The sequence below is a fragment of the Onychostoma macrolepis genome, chromosome 08 (genome assembly GCF_012432095.1).
Source record: "Onychostoma macrolepis isolate SWU-2019 chromosome 08, ASM1243209v1, whole genome shotgun sequence".
Classification (NCBI taxonomy): Eukaryota; Metazoa; Chordata; class Actinopteri; order Cypriniformes; family Cyprinidae; genus Onychostoma; species Onychostoma macrolepis.
This window is the reverse complement of record NC_081162.1, coordinates 767,993-787,321: the sequence shown is the minus strand read 5'-3', so window position 1 is coordinate 787,321 and position 19,329 is coordinate 767,993. Positions and strand designations below refer to the sequence as shown.

The 19,329-nt window shown below is 38.3% G+C and overlaps 1 protein-coding gene across 3 annotated transcripts; it reads left to right on the top strand.

Annotated features, from left to right (window-relative positions):
• The first annotated feature begins 415 nt into the window (after positions 1 to 415).
• actr8 (actin related protein 8) lies at positions 416 to 19,061 on the top strand. 3 transcript variants are annotated; one of them, XM_058785899.1, is made up of 13 exons: positions 416 to 675; positions 1,353 to 1,527; positions 1,998 to 2,104; positions 2,182 to 2,286; positions 3,376 to 3,549; positions 3,627 to 3,720; positions 7,053 to 7,185; positions 9,783 to 9,936; positions 14,627 to 14,722; positions 14,810 to 14,950; positions 16,527 to 16,788; positions 17,991 to 18,154; positions 18,614 to 19,061. In XM_058785899.1, exons 1-13 carry the CDS (start codon positions 556 to 558, stop codon positions 18,755 to 18,757), a joined length of 1,869 nt encoding a protein of 622 aa, XP_058641882.1. In that variant the 5' UTR covers positions 416 to 555; the 3' UTR covers positions 18,758 to 19,061. The 3 variants fall into 3 exon arrangements, with proteins under 3 accessions (XP_058641882.1, XP_058641881.1, XP_058641883.1); XM_058785898.1 differs by having other exon boundaries at positions 417 to 675; positions 1,353 to 1,523; positions 1,994 to 2,104; XM_058785900.1 differs by lacking the exon at positions 416 to 675 and adding an exon at positions 690 to 829 and having other exon boundaries at positions 1,353 to 1,523; positions 1,994 to 2,104.
• Positions 19,062 to 19,329: the final 268 nt, after the last annotated feature.

Here is a 19,329-nt window from a genome sequence, read left to right as displayed (position 1 = left end):
TCCGACGACGAAAACTCATCTACATCTTGGATGGCCTGAGAGTACACTTTCAGTAAATTTACATTTTTGGATGAAATATTCCTTAATACAGCACAAAGCAATAAACTATTATTAACAACAATAACTGATAGTTCATAAATCATAATAGATTTTCATTTTATGTTAATGTGGTTTAGATACACAGTGTTTGGGCATGTAAACGTAGTTGCGCACTGTGCCTCTGTTTCTTGGTGTACATATCATGTTAACTCGCTCTCAAAATGCGGTGACTCCTGTAAATTTCAGTTTTCAGGACTGAGAATAGACTCGGAGTGCATCACTAACGCGCACATGACACGTCCAGTAGGTGGCGCTAATATTATTCATGAAGAGTCGAGCTCCGTTAGACAGACGAAGCATGTTTTTCTCTCCAGGCCTGTAGGTGGCGGGACTGTACCTAAAGCTGGTCTGCCAACCGCCATTAGACTGGGAGAAATAGTTCGTTTAAACAGTCTCATGCATCAAGCAGAGTGTTGATAAATGTACTCTTAATTCATTTAGTTCAGCATCATCATCATGACACAAACAGACAGAGACGCGGAGAATGGAAGAGACAGAGAGAAGGACAGAGAGAAAGAGCAGCGCGGAGTGAAGAGACCCATAGTCCCCGCAGCTGTACCAGAGCCATTACAGGAGGTGACAATTACATTATTCAGTCAGAGCATAAACAGTAGTGAAAAAGACAAAAGTCAGGAAGCAAAACATATACTATGTCAACACTTTCGGTGCCTGCACCCCTTACAATAACAACAAGGCTCGGTGCTTGCAAGAAGTGACAATCACAAAATAGGTATTGGTATTATTTAGCTATTATAAAATAAATTTAATAATAAATATTTCTATTTTACTAGTAAACATTCATTTGATATCAGTAAGAATGAATTCTGTTTACTAACATCGATTTAATTATTTCTAGTAATAGTTGTTTTCATGTCCATTTAATAATGGTCATAACTATTTTGCATCTCCTATGTATGAAAACACGTTCTTGTTTGCTTCTCTAAATCTGAATCTGAATTATACTGTAAAAATCTGAAATAGTGTCTCATTTTTGTATATGTGCACATCAAAGTTTGGTTTTGGTTGAATTGCTGACTGTTTTTTACTGAAACCTTTGTGTAAATAAGTTAATACTGGAAAATATCTCGGATTATCCGAATCCACTTGACTTGGTTACTTGTGAACTCTTATTGGTGAAGTTAAAAATTGGAGTAGGTAGTCAGATGCACCTCAGAATTCAAAGAAACACACACTAATTTAACATTTGGAGAATTATTATTTTTTTTTTCTGAAACGTTGATTGTCACTTTCAGCAAATTCAAGCCAACTTCATTGTCGTGATTCATCCCGGATCAAAAACCCTGCGGATGGGCCGGGCTACAGACACCCTACCCATCACCGTTCCTCACATCATCGCCCGCAGACACAAACAGCCCGGTCAGCGCCGCTACGAGGACCAGTGCCTCTTACGAGAAGGACTAAATGCAAGTAACCATAATGGGATGCTAAATATTACGATGTTGAAAGTTTATAATAATGTAGCTAATGAAATACATTACCAGTCAAAAGTTTTTGAACAGCAACACTTTTTTTTAAAGTCTCTTCTGTTTTAGATAAATGCTGTTCTTCTCAATAATCAGAATATTAGAATGATTTCTGAAGGATCATGTGACTGGAGTAATGATGCTAAAAATGCAGCTTTGAAATCACAGGAATAAACTACATTTTACAATATATTCCAATTGAAAACAGTTATTTTAAATAGTAAATGTATTTCAAAATGTTACTGTTTTTGCTGTACTTTGGATGAAATATATGCAGGCTTGGTGAGCAGAAGAGACTTCTTTAAAAGACATTAAAAATCTTATTGTTCAAAAACTTTTGACTGGTAGTGTACATCAGTGGTTGATTGAACTGTATATTTTCCCTCATCTGTTGTTCACTGATGCTTTAGTCAGCAGACAGTAATGAACAGAGACAAAATGGGCTAAAAATGGTCGACCAGGTGATATGGTCCAAGAAAATGTCCAATGGTGTGCGAAGAACCCCGGTGTCTGCAGAGCAGGTACATCATACAGAATATGAATCAGTATTGTGAGGTCTTACTGTGAATGCTTGTGAATTCTGAGTGTGTGTTTGCAGGCCAGATTATACAACAGACAAATACGTCCTGCTGTGCTAGACCCAAACTCTAAAGTGAACTGGACAAATACATCACATCAGCCTGAATATCTGGTAGGAGAAGAGGTGAGACGAGAACCTGGTCATCAAAGTCATAATCAAAACTCTTGCTTTCTCAAATGTGATGTTTGTTGAAGAAAGGCTAATAATTGATTAAATCATACAATTGTAAAATGAAAACAAGTAAGCATCCTTAAAACTACTTGATTTGACATCTTTATTCTTTTTGTCTGGATGTTTCAGCAGCAGCTATATGAGATGTTTTCTTCAAATATGTATCATATCACAGTTAAATTCAGGAATACTTAATACTTAAAATTCAGGAAAACTTCTAGAAATCCCGCTGAAGGATCTGACGGTACGCGAAGAACAGGCTTCAGGAATACCTAATAAAATATGTGACAAAATAATTGTAATAACACCGAACTGTGTCCTTACTTTAAATAAAAATTTTTTTTAAATAAATCAAACACTTAAATGCTAAAATAAAAATTGATGCGATAATGGAATACAATTACTGCTGCCTATAGAAAAACGTGTGTATTATCTAAAAATCATCTTTATCTTTCATTCTTTTTTTAATAGGCGGACACATGCCATAATTTTATCGAAAGGTAAAAGATCATAATCTAAAGATAAAATTCAAAAGGTCAAAAATGGAAGTTCTGAAAAATGAAAATTTACTCCTCATGTTGTTTCAAACCCATAAGATTTTTATTCATCTTTGATATACAAATGAGTGTGTTTTTAATGACAGCTGAGAGATTTCGGTCCCTCCATTATTAGTCCACGCAACCAAAACTAAAATCAAGCTTAAGATCATGAAGAGCTTGTTAAAGAAATCCATATGCATCGGGCGGCTTAATCCAAGACTTAGCAGATTTATTTATTTATTTCCAAACACCTTAGTTGTTTGGAATTTGCTTTGGTGAGCTCATCAACAATAATAACAAACATAAATACACACACATACACAGCTATATATGTCCAATCAGTTATAAGAAGTGAAATACAGATGCATAGACACCAGAGGAATTAAGAGCAATTTAATTTATATGTAAACACTGGTCAGTACACAGAACACATGGTAAACAGGAGCTCAGCCGTGCCTGCTTGACATGCGATAACAAACCTCTCTCTGTCTCTGGTGTTCAGGCGTTGTATGTGAACCCCACAGACTGCTACAGCATCCACTGGCCCATCTGCAGGGGCCATCTGAACATCCACAGCGGGCCGGGCGGCTCTCTCACCGCTGCGCTGGCGGACCTGGAGACCATCTGGTCACACGCTATACAGAAACTTCTAGAAATCCCACTGAAGGATCTGAAGGTACATGAAGAACAGGCTTCAGCTCGCTCATCAGGTTTCATTTCACTGGCACATGGGTTTGAATGATTTATTTTTAGTATTACAGATGCATCCTTCTGATCCCAGACATCTATAACAGGCAGCACGTGAAGGAAGTTGTTAATATGCTGCTGGATAAAATGGGCTTCTCAGGTATGTCACTAAAACCATATGCACCTGCTGGCGAGACAGTTGTCATGTACACCTCATATTCCTGACCATTTGTGATGGCATTTTTACCATATAATGTTCTGTTGATTTCAGTAAATGTAAATGTAAAGCTCTTCTTGCCTACACTTACACGATCCCTGTTGATTAGTCCAGTGCTTCTGAAAGTTAGGGAGCTGGACTAGACTTCAGAAAGCATTCTGGTTCAATGAAATGAGAATCGGTTGTGGTGTTGAGTCAGTGGTAGTTCACTTTAGGTCTCATTCAGCACTGAAGCTCACACATTTTACTTGTTCTAGGGATGCCATGGTGAGAAGTTTTTCTCACCGATTAATACACTTGTGACAACAACAGTTTCTGATTAAACTGCATGTTACAAGATAAGATATTTGTCAGTGACACTTGGATCTGTAGAGCTTACTTTGATCTTGAACATTAGATCTTTATATCTTGATTAGGGTTGTGACGGTGAGGAAATTTTCCCACCGGTTAATTCCCTCTTTTCCTCGCTTTCCTTCAGCACTGTGCACATTTTACTTTCACTTTTAAATTTGCGGCAATTCAATTCAAGCAACAACAAAATACAACGTAGAACATATAACTTTTATTAACAAAATGAATAAAAATACACCATGCAATATGCCTAATATAAAATAACAAATAACTTTTAAATAGGTATACAAAACTGAAAACCAGTAAACTGTGGAACAAATAATTATAAAACGTAGAGCGTTTATTAGCAAAATGATTAAGAAAGTTTGGAGGCACAGACTGCATACACCTTGATGTAAAATAATGGGGGAAAAATAAAATAAATAAAATAAAAATCAGCAAATACTATGGAACCAAATGAATGAGAAATGAATGTTAAAAAAACCTTCCATCACTTTAGATAAATGGCAGGTCAACAAGCTTTTCAAATTCCAAAATGCTTTTACATTTAGTTTTGAAACTCTTCTGCCATCGTCTTGTCTGTCTCACCTCACCCTTCTCGTCAGTCAGCTCGACTCCTCACGTGATAAATGAAATCTGATCTGTGATGCGCAACTGTCGTTCGTTCGGTGTGCTTCATTGAGCAGCTGCGTTCAGTTTAATTGTAGTGCCTGTTCTCTAACTGTTCTCTATTAAAAAAAAAAAATGATGGTGAGGGACGGTCCCGCGGTGACGTCTTGATCAAATCAAATGTTTGAAAATGGTGGGATCATTATTATTCTTAATGAAAACACAAGCACAATAAAATTAGTACAGTGACAAACTCGCATATACTAAACAGATCTTTTATTAACAAAAGACAGGTGACGTGGACTAAAATATATATATTTTTTTTTTTACAACCTAATTCATTTCATTGTCTTATTCAATCGTAGCCACACTGTACTTATTCATTCTCTTGTTTTGGTTATATTAAAATTCTTAATTACGGCCACAATTGAATGTTTAAAGAGAGAACAAATTAGTAAATCGTTGAAACATTCATAATTCGTGGCATGTATATACAGTGGGGGAAAAAAATATTTGATCCCCTGCTGATTTTGTACGTTTGCACACTGACAAAGAAATGATCAGTCTATAATTTTAATGGTAGGTTTATTTGAACAATGAGAAACAGAACAACAACAAAATAATCCAGAAAAACGCATTTCAAAAAAGTTATAAATTGATTTGCATTTTAATGAGTCAAATAAGTATTTGATCCCCTATCAATCAGCAAGATTTCTGGCTCCCAGGTGTCTTTTATACAGGTAAGGAGCTGAGATTAGGAGCACTCTCTCAAAGGGAGTCTCAGCTCCTTACCTGTATAAAAGACACCTGGGAGCCAGAAATCTTGCTGATTGATAGGCCAATGTACAAAATCAGCAGGGGATCAAATAATTTTTTCCCCACTGTATATATTCAGCATGTCATGTGTGAGGTTCTGCATATAACCATGTTGCAACAGAAATAAATGAAATATCTTTGGATTTTTCCTTTACTTTAAAAGGGATGCTTAGTTTGTGGTGTATTATTATTATTTTGGTCACACTTTAGTTTAACTATTAACTACAACCTTTGCCTCAATAAACTCCTAATTTTCTGCTAATTAATAGTTAGTAAGGTAGTTGTTAAAGTGCCCCTATTATGGATTTTTGAAAATGATCTTTCATGCAGTGTGTAACACAGCTCTAAGTGAAAGAAAACATCCTGTAAAGTTTTAAATCTGAAAGTGCACCGTGTATAAAGTTATTGTCTCTCAAAAGAAAGTGTCAACATTGAATCATTGAAACGAGTCGTTTTTAAAATGAATCTTAAGCCGTTTCATGTTGACGTCAACTTGAAACATTAGCATATTGCTGCACACAGACCTGAGAAAAACTTGATTTTCACAACGGTCTGAATGAAAATGCAAATTCATTCTTTGCCACTAGGTGCCGCTTTTGGAGCATTAAAAGCTCACAAACCCTGCTTTAAATGAAATCGACTAATCAAACCAATCACCGCAGATTAGTGTCACGCAAAGGAGGGGTTTGGAAAAATCAATCGTTAAACAAATCGTTTGGGAGTTGTTGAGTAAATAAGGTAAAAATAAATGCATATTATCAGAAAATGAAAGTGTTTTTTGACCTTGCATGCATGTCAGCCTGTTGTTGGGGACTCCCAAAACCAAAATATGAACCTTTCATAACCCATAATAGGGGCACTTTAAGTTTAGGTATGGGGTAGGCAGAATAAGCAGAATAAGGCATTAATAAGCAGAATAAGGCATTAATAGGTATTAATAATTACTAATAAACAGCCCATTTTCTAGTAATATGCATGCTAATAAGTTAATAGTGGGAATTGATCCCTAAACTAATGTTTTTTTGGGGGGTTTTTTTAATGAAAACGCAACAACAATTAAACAAAGATAAACTTACATTAAACATAGACACATTGCAGGGTTCCCGCAGGTCCTTAAAAATTCTTAAAGTTAGTTGTATAAAAAAGTCTTAAATTGTACAAGAAAGTCTTAATTATAATTTCAAGAGGTCTTAAATTTGGGGACAGAAAGACCAGAGTTGTGATATGGCTTAATGTGACAAACTTCAAAAGGCTCTGATTTCATTGAATATGAGCGCTGCTCGTTTCAAAGTCCAGTGCTTGTGCTGCTTTGTGTTCTGCCATTACTGGGGAAACAGTTATATTTCTGCCGTTCAGAAAGTGCCACCTGCTGGCACAGAATGAATGTGCATTTTCAGTTAGCCTGTTGTTTTTGTTCAGACCAACAAATGTGCACGAAAGTCATGAAATCGGTGTAAGGCACAACACTGTAACACAGCCTAACTTGATCTCTTCTGCAGCTGTTGTTGTGCATCAGGAGTCGGTGTGTGTGACCTTTGGCAGCGGCCTGAGCAGTGCGTGTGTGGTGGATGTTGGTGACCAGAAGACCAGCGTGTGCTGCGTCGAGGACGGCGTGTCCCACCGCAGCTCCAGGTGAGAGAAACACTGTAGGGCTGATGCGCTTTATTATACGCTATGTTGTGTACTATGTTAAGACAATGCTTCCTGTGTAAAACTCAAACCAAAACAACACGCCTCTCCTCAACAAGACACACTGAAGCACAAACACCGCAGAATGATGATGCACACTTTGAACAAATTAGTTAGAGGATTGATCAGATTGTTGAATGTAATAGTGATGGTTGCTTTAGCTCATGGTGGTAGTTTAGAAGTTAAAGGATTTGACAAACAGAACTGTCATTATTCTATTTTCTTGAGGACAGTATCCAGATTCACAGTCATTGTTCTGCTGTTGATTTGTATTAAAAGGGGTCATGAACTGCCTTTGTTTTTTTTTTTTCATATTTTAGAAGTATCCAATCATGATTTAGAAGTAATAGGCTATTTTCTGTCTTGTTTTGACCCCCCTCATCAGAACGCTCTGTTTGAATAGGCTTGGAGGATTGTAGACTATGAAGTAAATGCCCACTGCTGTGATTGGCTAACAATTGTGTGTATGTTTGACAGTCTACATTCCTCGCAGATGGACACTGCTGTGACTTAGGTTAAAAATGCATAAATAAATCAATACATATCAAACGATCTGTTTAACAGAGAAAGCATTAGTGATCAGTTGATCACGTAATAGTTAGCCGACTCACACTTGTGTATTGCGACATTACTGTCGGATCCAATATAGCCGGCACAGCGCAGTCTTTTAGTTTCAATGTTTTTGAAAATCCCACGTCGAATTGTGCCTTGCTTATAAACAAATCCGCTGTAAAATGAAGTTCATACTGATGTGGTCTGGAACTAAAAAAATAAAGTTCATTCACTCTTTCCTAATGTTGGGATCAGAAGGAAGGCAACGCAAAGACTATTTTTCCACAGCTTGGCACTGCACAGCATCCTGTTGTCTTCAGAGCATCTTTATCATTTGGTTTCTGCGTAGACCTTTTGCGTCGATCGTTTGGTTTATGCCTCTCTCATAAACACTACGTGTGTGAATCAGTGGGCGGGGCTAAACAGGCAGTGATGTAGAATCGGTGGGCGGGGCTAAACAGGCAGTGATGTAGAATCGGTGGGCGGGGCTAAACAGGCAGTGATGTAGAATCAGTGGGCGGGGCTAAACAGACAGTGATGTGGAATTGGTGGGTGGGGCTAAACAGGCAGTGATGTAGAATCGGTGGGCGGGGCTAAAAATACAGCGCCGTCGATCTTCTGCGGAGGCGGTCCTTATCCACACTATTACATCATAGTGTAGAACATTCCACAAGCTGTGGTTTTGGCAGACTGCCTTCAATATAAGCTGTTTTTAGACTAACAAGAAGGTTTTGAGCTCTGAAACTTACAGGATGTTTTTAGTAGTACCTCTTATATGTCAAAAGATCAAGAGAATTTTGGTTTCTCAGTTCATGACCCCTTTAACAAACCATTTTATTATCGTAGTTGCTGTTTTTTTTTTTTTTTATTACTCTTACGAAATCAAAACCAAAACAAAAAAAAGTGTTACATGAGATTAAAAGTAGCTGTTACATTTTTTTTCCTATAACAGAAACAGAAAAATTATTCATTGTTTTGAATAATAAAAAAAAATCCCATGAATGATACTTAATAATACTGATACAATACTTGAAGGCTATTTAAAGTCTAGTCTGTGTGGAGTGTGTAACGCGGGTTGCCAACTGTCCCGAATTAGCCGGGACGTCCCATATATTTGGCCTAATTAATTTGTCACGTACGTGACCTCTCTTGTCCTGTTTATTGACTGCTATGCTGATCTAACCACTGACTGATACATCAGCAACAGAAGCAGTGCTGATCACGACACTGGAGAATGATCACTGACACCTGTCATTATCCAATCACAGCCCCCTCACGCACATGATCAGTATACGTTAAGTAAATCACAAATTGTGAACATAACTGTTTAAGGAAGGCTTTAAGACAAAGCAGAATCCTCTCCTGGCTGGTTGCTCCTGCTTCACTGCGACCGTAACTCAAACAAATGCATTTGATATGTAAGGGATAATCAACGGCTAGCCGTGCATTTAAAATCCTTTGGAGGCAAAGAATCGCCCGATGCGAAGCGGAGGGTGGTTGCCTCCGCGAAGTGCATTTAAGAGATAAATAATATATAAACGATGTATAGAAACCGACTGAAATGTTTTGAAATCACCTGTACCCTACCTGATCGAAAAAATCCAGTCTTTCACTCTGCCTGTCATGTGAAATCAGACATTGAGCACCCCCGGATAGGCAAGGCAAAATGGCATGATCATAACACCTCTGCGAATTTTCGACTGTGAGATTGGTAGTCAAATCAGGCTTCTCCTATCGAAGCATCGAATCTTCGACTATTCGGGGTCACCCCTAATAAATATATATATGTATATGTATATGTCCCTTATTTTTCTATGAAAAACCATAATTGTCCCATATTTTCTTTTTCTGAATTTGGCAACCCTGTGTATAACTCTCTCATGAGCTCTTACTGATGTTTTCTTCTGTCATGCAGCACAGTAAACACAATCAAGAATACTTTGAGCTCTTGTGCCGTCTCTGTTGAATGCATGTGTTTTTTTGTGCAGGTTGTGTCTTGCGTACGGAGGCTCGGATGTGACGCGGTGTTTTTTCTGGCTCATGCAGAGAGCTGGATTTCCCTATAGAGAATGTCAACTCAGCAACAAACTGGACTGTATGTTACTGCAGCAGCTCAAAGAATCCTTCTGCCATCTGGATCAGGTGACCTCACAGCACATGGAGCTAAACAAACGAGTCAGCCTTTTGTCAATATTCACTAGGGCTGGGTGGAAAAAAGTGTCCATCATTAGAGATTTTGCTGTATCGTGTATTCCGCAGTATGCAAATATATCTGCGTAACAGGTTAATTAAAAGTTATATACACCTTTGAGTGATAAGGAAACATGCCACAGCCATATCACTCTGCAGTCCAAGACAGGGCAGGGTTGAGCTGGTCAGTACCTGGATGGGAGACCTCCTGGGAAAACTAGGTTGCTGGTGTTAGTTAGGCCAGCAGGGGGTGCTCACCCTGTGGTCTGTGTGGGTCCTAGCGCCCCAGTATAATGATGGGGACACTATACTGTCAAGAAAAAGCACCATCTTTCGGATGAGACGTTAAACCGAGGTCCTGACTCTCTGTGGTCATTAAAAATCCCATGGCACTTCTTGTAAAGAGTAGGGGTGGACTGGCCAGATTCCCTCCACTGGCCCTTATCAATCATGGCCTTCTAATAATCCCCCATCCACTTGATTGGCTCTATGACTCTCTCTCCTCTCCACCTGTAGCTGGTGTGAGGTGAGCGCACTGGCGCCGTTGTCCTGTGGCTGCTGTCGCATCATCCAAATGGATGCTGCACACTGGTGGTGGTTGAGGAGAGACCCCCCACATGATTGTAAAGCGCTTTGGGTGTACAGCAATACACAATAAAGCGCTATATAAATGCATGAATGAGAAAATAAAGAGTGGGACGCACTTGATGTAGTTAAGCGCAATAAGCAGTGAAAAAGAGCTCAATCTGCTGCTCGCGCTGACAGACACACAGCCGAAGCACGCACACTGAGAGCCCCTCTCTCTTTAGTGTTTTGTTGTGCTTGAATGGTCAAATACGCACACAATTATGTCAAAATAACAGTTGGTTATGTGCTAAATGTAAACATCTGGGTGATCGTATCATAGTCTCAGTACTATGATACGATCTAAATCCTGACTGGAATTCCTCACAGATATCATTTTTCTCTAGGAAGGAATATAATTGTGAGGATACTACCTTTTCTAGTATCTTTGACAGAAAAGGGAGATTTGAGATCGGTCTGTAATTAACTAGATCTTTGGGGTCAAGTTGTGGTTTTTTAAAGGGGTGGTTTACTGCTTTTTTTCTTTGCTTGATTGTGTTTATGGGGTGCAATATAACATGTCTTCGTTTTTCATTTGTTAAAAAACGCCTTATTTTTCACATATTTCACCTTTATTGTAAGCCGCTTTCTCCTCTGTCAATTGAACGACCGGTTGACTTCCTGATTCTCTGAAACCACTCCCTCAGAAACAGGCGATGGGCTCAGATTGGTCAGTTGGGCCGGTGTGTTGTGATTGGCTAAACTGCATACTGCACATTGTCCGGAAACGTCACGCCCATTCCCTTCACGGGCGAGAGCTGCATGTGCTCCGGTCAAATGTAAATAATGCTGTCAATATTGCCGTATCAGTTTGAGCCAGAATCAGACCCAGAAAGCGGTAATGAAGAGAGTCAAGCAGAACTTCCGCAAGCACGGCTCTTACAAACGTTTCTGAATGGAAGTTTGCTGTTGTGATTACATATAATTGTTTGAAGTTTGTACACGTTTGTCTTATACACACAAAATAGCATCGAACTAACTGGCTACTAAAACCAAACAGCGTTGGCTTGTGTTTACGTTCTTGATCAAATCGAAAAATTACGTCATAAAGTATACATGGAAAATACATTTACAAAATTAGTACATAATTACAAATTCGGGTCCAAAATGTTTGTACGCGTTTGTCAAAGACACACAAAATAGCATTTAACTAACTGGCTACTAAAGCCAGCGTTGGCGTTTGTTTACGTCCTTGATAAAACTAAAACATTACGTCTGAAATTATACATGCAAATACATTTAAAATTATGAAATCTTACTTAAAGGTTGTGGCCCAACAACTGCTGCCTCTGGTTTTAAAGTTGTAACTGCTCCATGTTTTAGTAATAGTTTCTGTGTGAATCCGGCATTGAACTCGTGTAGATTCTGGAAGCTGTCTTCCGTAAAATGCGCAGCACAGAGAGCTAAATTAGGATTGTAATTGTCAGGAACATGATCAAATATAAATTTTAACCATTGTTGACGAACTACAGCGTCCGTAGGAAGCCCGAACACAGAAGACCTGACAGCTGGGTGAAAATAACACAGTTTCGACGGAATGGCTACAACTCTCCACTATAACTCTTCCTCTTCGACAAAGCCGCAGAACATGGCCTTGCCCCCTCTTTGGCATGTTCCGGAGGGAGGGGTTGATGCAAATTTATGGGTTTTTTACATATGCAACCCGGGAAGTATCTCGTTGTAGTCCCATAGGAGTCGTTTTTGTAGGCATTAAACTTCCTGATTTTTAAAAGACGTTATCTCTGCTTACGTTGAACTTTCAGCACCTCAACTTTGCAGATACTGTTCATGCACCAACAGCAACATTACACACTATTTAAAATGAAAAAAGTGAAATCGCAGTAAACCACCCCTTTAATGAGAGGCTTAATAACAGCCAATTTGAAGGTTTTGGGGACATATCCTAATGACAATGATGAATTAATAATAGCCAAAAGAGGATCTATGACTTCTGGAAGCAGCTCTTTTAGTAGTTTAGATGGAATCGGGTCTAACATACATGTTGTTGGTTTAGATGATTTAACAAGTTTATACAATTCTTCCTCTCCTACAGTAGAGAATGAGTGGAATCGTTCCTCAGGGGATCTATAGTGCGCTATCTGATGCGATACTGTAGCTGATGGCTGCAAGGATACAATTTTATCTCTGATAGTATCGATCTTGGAAGTGAAGTAGTTCATAAAGTCATTACTGCTATGCTCTTGGGAAATGCCAACACCTGTTGATGCTTGATTTTTCGTTAATTTAGTCATTGAATAAATACCGAGGGTTATGTTTGTTTTCTTCTAGAAGAGACGAAAAGTAATCAGATCTAGCAGTTTTTAATGCTTTTCTGTAGGATAGGGTACTTTCCCGCCAAGCTAAACGAAATACCTCTAATTTAGTTTTCCTCCAGTTGCGCTCCATTTTCCGGGCTGCTCTCTTTAGGGCGCGAGTGTGCTCATTATACCACGGTGTTGGACTCTTATCCTTAATCTTCCTTAAGCGTAAAGGAGCAACCGCATCTAAAGTGCTAGAAAAGAGAGAGTCCATAGTTCCTGTTACATCATCGAGTTGTTCTGAGCTATTGGATATGCTGAGGAACTGAGATAAGTCAGGAAGATTATTTATAAAGCAGTCTTTTGTGGTAGAAGTGATGGTTCTACCATATTTGTAACAAGGAGTTGGCTTTACAGCTTTAGCTATATGGAATATACAGGAGACTAGATAATGATCTGAGATATCATCGCTCTGCTGCAAAATTTCAACGCCACTGACATCAATTCCATGTGACAGTATTAAATCTAGAGTATGATTTTGACAATGAGTAGGTCCTGACACATGTTGTTTAACACCAATAGAGTTTAGAATGTCTATAAATGCTGATCCCAACGAATCTCTGTCATTATCAACATGGATATTAAAATCACCAACGATTAGGACTTTATCTGCAGTCAGCACTAACTCCGATAGAAGATCAGAAAATTCTTTAATAAAGTCTGTATGGTGCCCTGGTGGCCTGTATACAGTAGCCAGTACAAACATCACAGGGGGTTTATCATTAATACTTGTTTCTTTGGATAACGTTATATGAAGCACCATTACTTCGAACGAATTATACTTGAAACCCGACCTCTGAGAGATACTGAAAATATTGCTATAAATTGTAGCAACACCTCCCCCTTTACCTTTTGGACGCGGTTCATGTTTGTAACAGTAATCTTGGGGTGTAGACTCGTTTAAAGTAATGTAATGTAATGTAATGTAGAACCAGAAAATCTGAGCATAACACACCAGTCCTCAGGTCCTTACACTGGCTTCCAGTTACATTTAGGATTGATTTTAAAGTACTTTTACTCGTTTATAAATCTCTCAACGGCCTAGAACCTAAATACATTGCAGATATGCTCACTGAATATAAACCTAACAGAGCACTCAGATCATTAGGATCGAGTCAGTTAGAAATACCAAGGGTTCACACAAAACAAGGGGAGTCCGCTTTTAGCTATTATGCCGCCCGCAGTTGGAACCAGCTTCCAGAAGATATCAGATATGCTAAAACATTAGCCACATTTAAATCCAGACTCAAAACTCATCTGTTTAGCTGTGCATTTGTTGAATGAGCACTGTGCTACGTCCGAACTGATTGCACTATGTATAATCACTTTCTATTCTTAAATGTTTTAAATTCTTTTAAAATCAATTTTTAAATCACTTTGTTTTTATTGTTGTGATTTATTATTATTTTTAATTTCTTGTTATTATTATTATTTTTAATGACTATTTCACTTCCTTTTATGTAAAGCACTTTGAATTACCACTGTGTATGAATTACCACTGTCTATATAAATAAACTTGCCTTGCCTTGCCTTGCCTTTATACTACAGTGAAACATACCCACAAGTCACAAGACAAAAATTTAGTCTTGTATAAATATAAATAAGTATATATGTCTGTGTGTTCAGTATTTACATCATATTATATTATATTATATACATATTATGCTTTGTAATCTGATGTACTATTGATTTGTCTGCAGGATATTTCTGGGCTGCAAGATCACGAGTTTCGCACATGTTTCCCTGATTCCCCAGTGCTGCTGTATCAGTTACGATTAGGAGATGAGAAGCTCCAGGTAGAGACGGACCGGATCGTGTGCCATTAGCGGTGGTTTAGCGCATGTCTGCTAATTGACATCTGCGATCATTGTTCTGTTTTATAGGCTCCCATGACATTATTCTACCCTGCTGCGTTTGGAATAGTGGGGCAGAAGATGACAACGCTGCTGCATCGCTCTCAAGGAGACGCAGAGGATCCACATGATGAGCACTTCCTCCTGACCACACAGAGCAAACAAGACCAGGTGCAACTCTCCAGTTCCTGAGGTTCTACGTTCTTCTGCCAAAAACCTAGATTTCAGCAGATTGTTAAGCAGATTTGAGTCTGATTTGCCTGTGTTAAGAGAAAATCACTGGGCGGTGCAAAAGCACGATACTTACGCAGCATGTCATCTCATTGCGCTGTGGCCACCCAGAGAGTCTAAAGGATGTATCTATCAGGCAATTTACAATATTAGAGGATCGTGACAGACAGTAAAATAGTAATTATACTCAACAATGCTAAAATAATCTGTAAAAGCTAGGGCTGTCAGTTTAACGCGATGAGTTTGTTCATGGGTTGATTTGGAGATTCAGTTGATTTGTTTTGGAGATTCAGATTTGTAGAAATGTGTCTCTGCATCAGTGTCTCAGCAATGGATGCTCTGCAGTGAATGGGTGCCGTCAGAATGAGAGTCCAAACAGCTGATAAAAACATCACAATAATCCACACCACTCCAGTCCATCAGTTATCATCTGGAGAAGACAAAAGTAGCGTGTTTGTAAAAACAAATTCATCATTAAGTTGTTTTTAAAACCGTTGCTTCTGGCTAAAATACAAGTCCTTGATCCATAATAAAAAGTCTCATCCGAATCAGGAGAGAAATCTGCACAGATCAAGCACTGTGTACAAGCCAAAACCGCTCTAAACAAATATGTGGCTGGATTTTGATGTGAGAGGACAACAGGTGATGGGCTTTTTCACTGGAAGAAGCGTTATTATGGATTACATTTACATTTAGTCATTTAGCAGAAAGCAACTTACAAATGAGGACAATAGAAGCAATCAAACCAACATAAGAGCAACGATATGTAAGTGCAGTGACAAGTCCCAGTCAGTGTAATGCAGAACACGAAGCAAGGGTTTTTTTTTTACTTTATGGACTCATATTTTAGCCAGTAGTGACAGTTTGAAGATAAAGAAATTTTAATGATAGATTGGTTTCTTACAAACACAGCCTTTGTCTTCTCAAGACATTAACTGATGGACTGGAGTGGTGTGGATTATTGTGATGTTTTTATCAGCTGTTTGGACTCAAGTGAAGTAATGCTACATTTCTCCAAATCTGATGAAGAAACAAACTCAGCTACATCTTGGACGGCCTGAGGATGAGTACATGTTTAGCAAATTTTCATGAACTATTCCTTTAAACGCAATGTTTCTCTTCTTTTAGCCTGTTTAAGCCTGTTTGTCTTTCTCCATTCTGTCTCAGAAGGAGTTTTGGTTCCTTGCCGCTGTCGCCTCTGGCTTGCTCAGTTGGGGACACTTAATTTCTAGCGATTATCGCCGATTTGATTGCACAGATACTATTTAAACTAAACTGAGCTAGACAATGACATCTCTGAATTCAATAATGAAATGCCTTTAATTGAAATTTGAGTGTTTAATCTTATCATTATACATTACTGACACTCTATCCTCCAATTTGATACTGTTAAGTGCTTTGACACAATCTGTATTGTAAAAGCGCTATATAAATAAAGGTGACTTGACTTGACTTGACTTTAAACTGAACAGGTGAGGAATGGAGTGTAATCTCACCGTGTTTCTCTCTCACACAGTCTTCTAAAGCCACAACCGACCGCAAATTATTCCCTAAGCCTGCTGGATTTGAGGGGGAATCCAACATGTGCGACCCATCAGAGAAGGGAAGTCTTACTCATGATCTGGAGCTGGGTCACACTCAAGCCGAGTGCCTCGTCGGTGGGGTGGATGCAGAAGAAACATCATCAGCTCTGTTGTCCAGGAAGACGGCCGTGACTCAGTTTGAGGGAAAAGCACTTGGCGTGGATAAAGCCATCTTACACAGCATTGACTCCTGCGGTAAATACTGACTTCACCAACACATGAGTGAATCTCCCAAAGACCTGGGGGCAAATCTGACCCCCTAAATAAACCTTAAAGATTGGTATGCTATTAAAAAAATATTACGTAATATAATTTCAGCCATCTCTAACGTGGGTCATACTATGAACCTTGCCTGAGTGGTGTAATAATTCTTGTAAAAGTGTTGTTCTCTTTGTTCTTATTATAAATTCAGATATGAAAGATAAGAGAACAAGTTGAAACAGAGCAAGAAACAGTGTAGAAAACAGGTAGTTTCTGTGTTTTTCAATGATTAAAGTGAATTTGTACAGGGAAGGAAAGATCGTGTTGAAGAAGATGATAGATTACAGTTACTTCACATTGGCTGGTTATGTGCATAAAGAGTTTAGCTTCAGTCGTGATCAAACACATCTTAAGAAGCTACGTAAAGCTCTTCAGAAAATTACAGACAGGTGAGTTTGATCAGAGTTGTTGCAAAACTCTGCAGAACTGAAGAATCTAGCATAAGCTCCCAAAAGCAAGCTGATGAAATGTGAATCTGGGTTTTTCAGTTTGTTTTCTACAAAGCAAAATATTCTGCATATTTACAAGGTGCAGCAAAGGGAAATGATTCTGTCTGAACCCCAGCCCCAAAAATAGTTTTGGTTTGAAACATGACCTGAGATTCACGCACATGCTGTATGTGACCCTGGACCACAAAAGCAGTCATAAGGGTCAATTTAAAAAAATAAAATAAAATTGAGATTTATACATCATCTGAATAAATAAGCTTTCCATTCATGATACTGGACAATATTTGGCTGAGATACAACTGTTTGAAAATCTGGAATCTGAGGGTGCAAAAAAATCTAAATATTGAGAAAATCGCCTTTTTAAAATTGTCCAAATTAAGTTCTTAGCAATGCATATTAATAATCAAAAATTAAGTTTTTGTATGTTTACGGTAGGAAATTTACAAAATATCTTCATGGAACATGATCTTAATATCCTAATGATTTTTAGCATAAAAGAAAAATGGATAATTTTAACCCATACAATGTATTGTTGGCTATTGCTACAAATATACCTGTGCTGCTTATGACTGCTTTTGTGCTCCAGGGTCACATACTGTATTTGATTTCAAACATTTCTTATTTTATTACGTTTTATATTTTGGTACTAAAGCCTTACAGCATGTGTCTGTGGGTCTATTTTCACAGCCTCAGATGAAACGAAGCGTAAAATGTACAGCTGTATTCTGGTAGTTGGTGGTGGGCTACTGTTTCACGGAGCTCAAGAGTTTCTGCAGCATCGCATCCTCAATAAGATGCCTCCATCTTTCCGTTGTCTGGTGGAGAACGTCGATGTCATCACACGACCAAAGGTGTGTAGGAAAACCCATTTGATTGGATTGATGACTTTGCTTTAGATAAAAGCAGAAAAGTGTCTTTGTAAATCGTGATTGAAGTGCTTTCATGGTAAAGAAAGCACTGTGAGGAAGAGACACATCTTCTCAAATGTATTCCGTGTTTGTCTTAGTTAAGCTGATCTAAAGCTCCTGATGATATATTGAGAACTGATGAAGTGAAATGGTCGGTCTTCTGTGCAAGAAACCGAAAGTCAGTTTATATGTAGGATGAACCGAAAATGACAAATTTCTTATTGTATCATTGACAAACTAAAGCACTACACTACATTTCTTACTGTACCTACTGTGATCTACTAGCTCTAGTGTGAATTTTACATCCAAATGTAAGTATGAATAAGAGTTACTCAGGAGTCACTGACTGTAGTGCAAAGTGACTTGCTGCACTGTGATGGTTAACAGCATATTCCCGCGCAGGACCTGGATTCTCGTGTGATAGCGTGGAAGGGTGGAGCCGTGCTGGCGTGTTTGGACACCACGCAGGAGCTCTGGATTCACCAGCGAGAGTGGCAGCGCTTCGGTGTCCGTATGCTCCGTGAGCGGGCCGCCTTTGTCTGGTGATCCCAGACGACACAAGCCATGCCTTCGTGGATTTAATCTGTTTTGTTCTCATGTTTGGCACATGTCAGTCTAGCAGTATAACGATATAAACACTGTAAAGGTTGAGCAATCATCTTGCAAATAATTTGTTTAGGATAATAATAATAACAGTGGCAGTTTTTCATAAAAATTATGCATTTTTATATCATTTTCAATTTTCTCCACTCTAACCAGGAAAAAACCATGCACTTGTAACAGTTGATGTAAATTGTTTCTTACAAAAGTAATATGTATTTAAAAGATTCCTATTAAAAGTTGTTTTATACAGCAGTTCCAGTCCTGGAAACGGATTAGCTGAGCAACGGTGGTGTTGTAGCATCTCATAATGTAACAAGTCATATGTAGTGTTCATAATGTACTAATTTTCTCAAAAAATGTCACAGTATAATAATGTTTAGAATCATATATTTATTACATTATTAAATTAAAATAACTTATCGTGTAACAACGCGTAATGCTATGACTGCGTAATCTTGTAAGAATCTACAGTAAAACAGTGTCAGGTAATTAATTACGTTGTTGCATAATGTAGT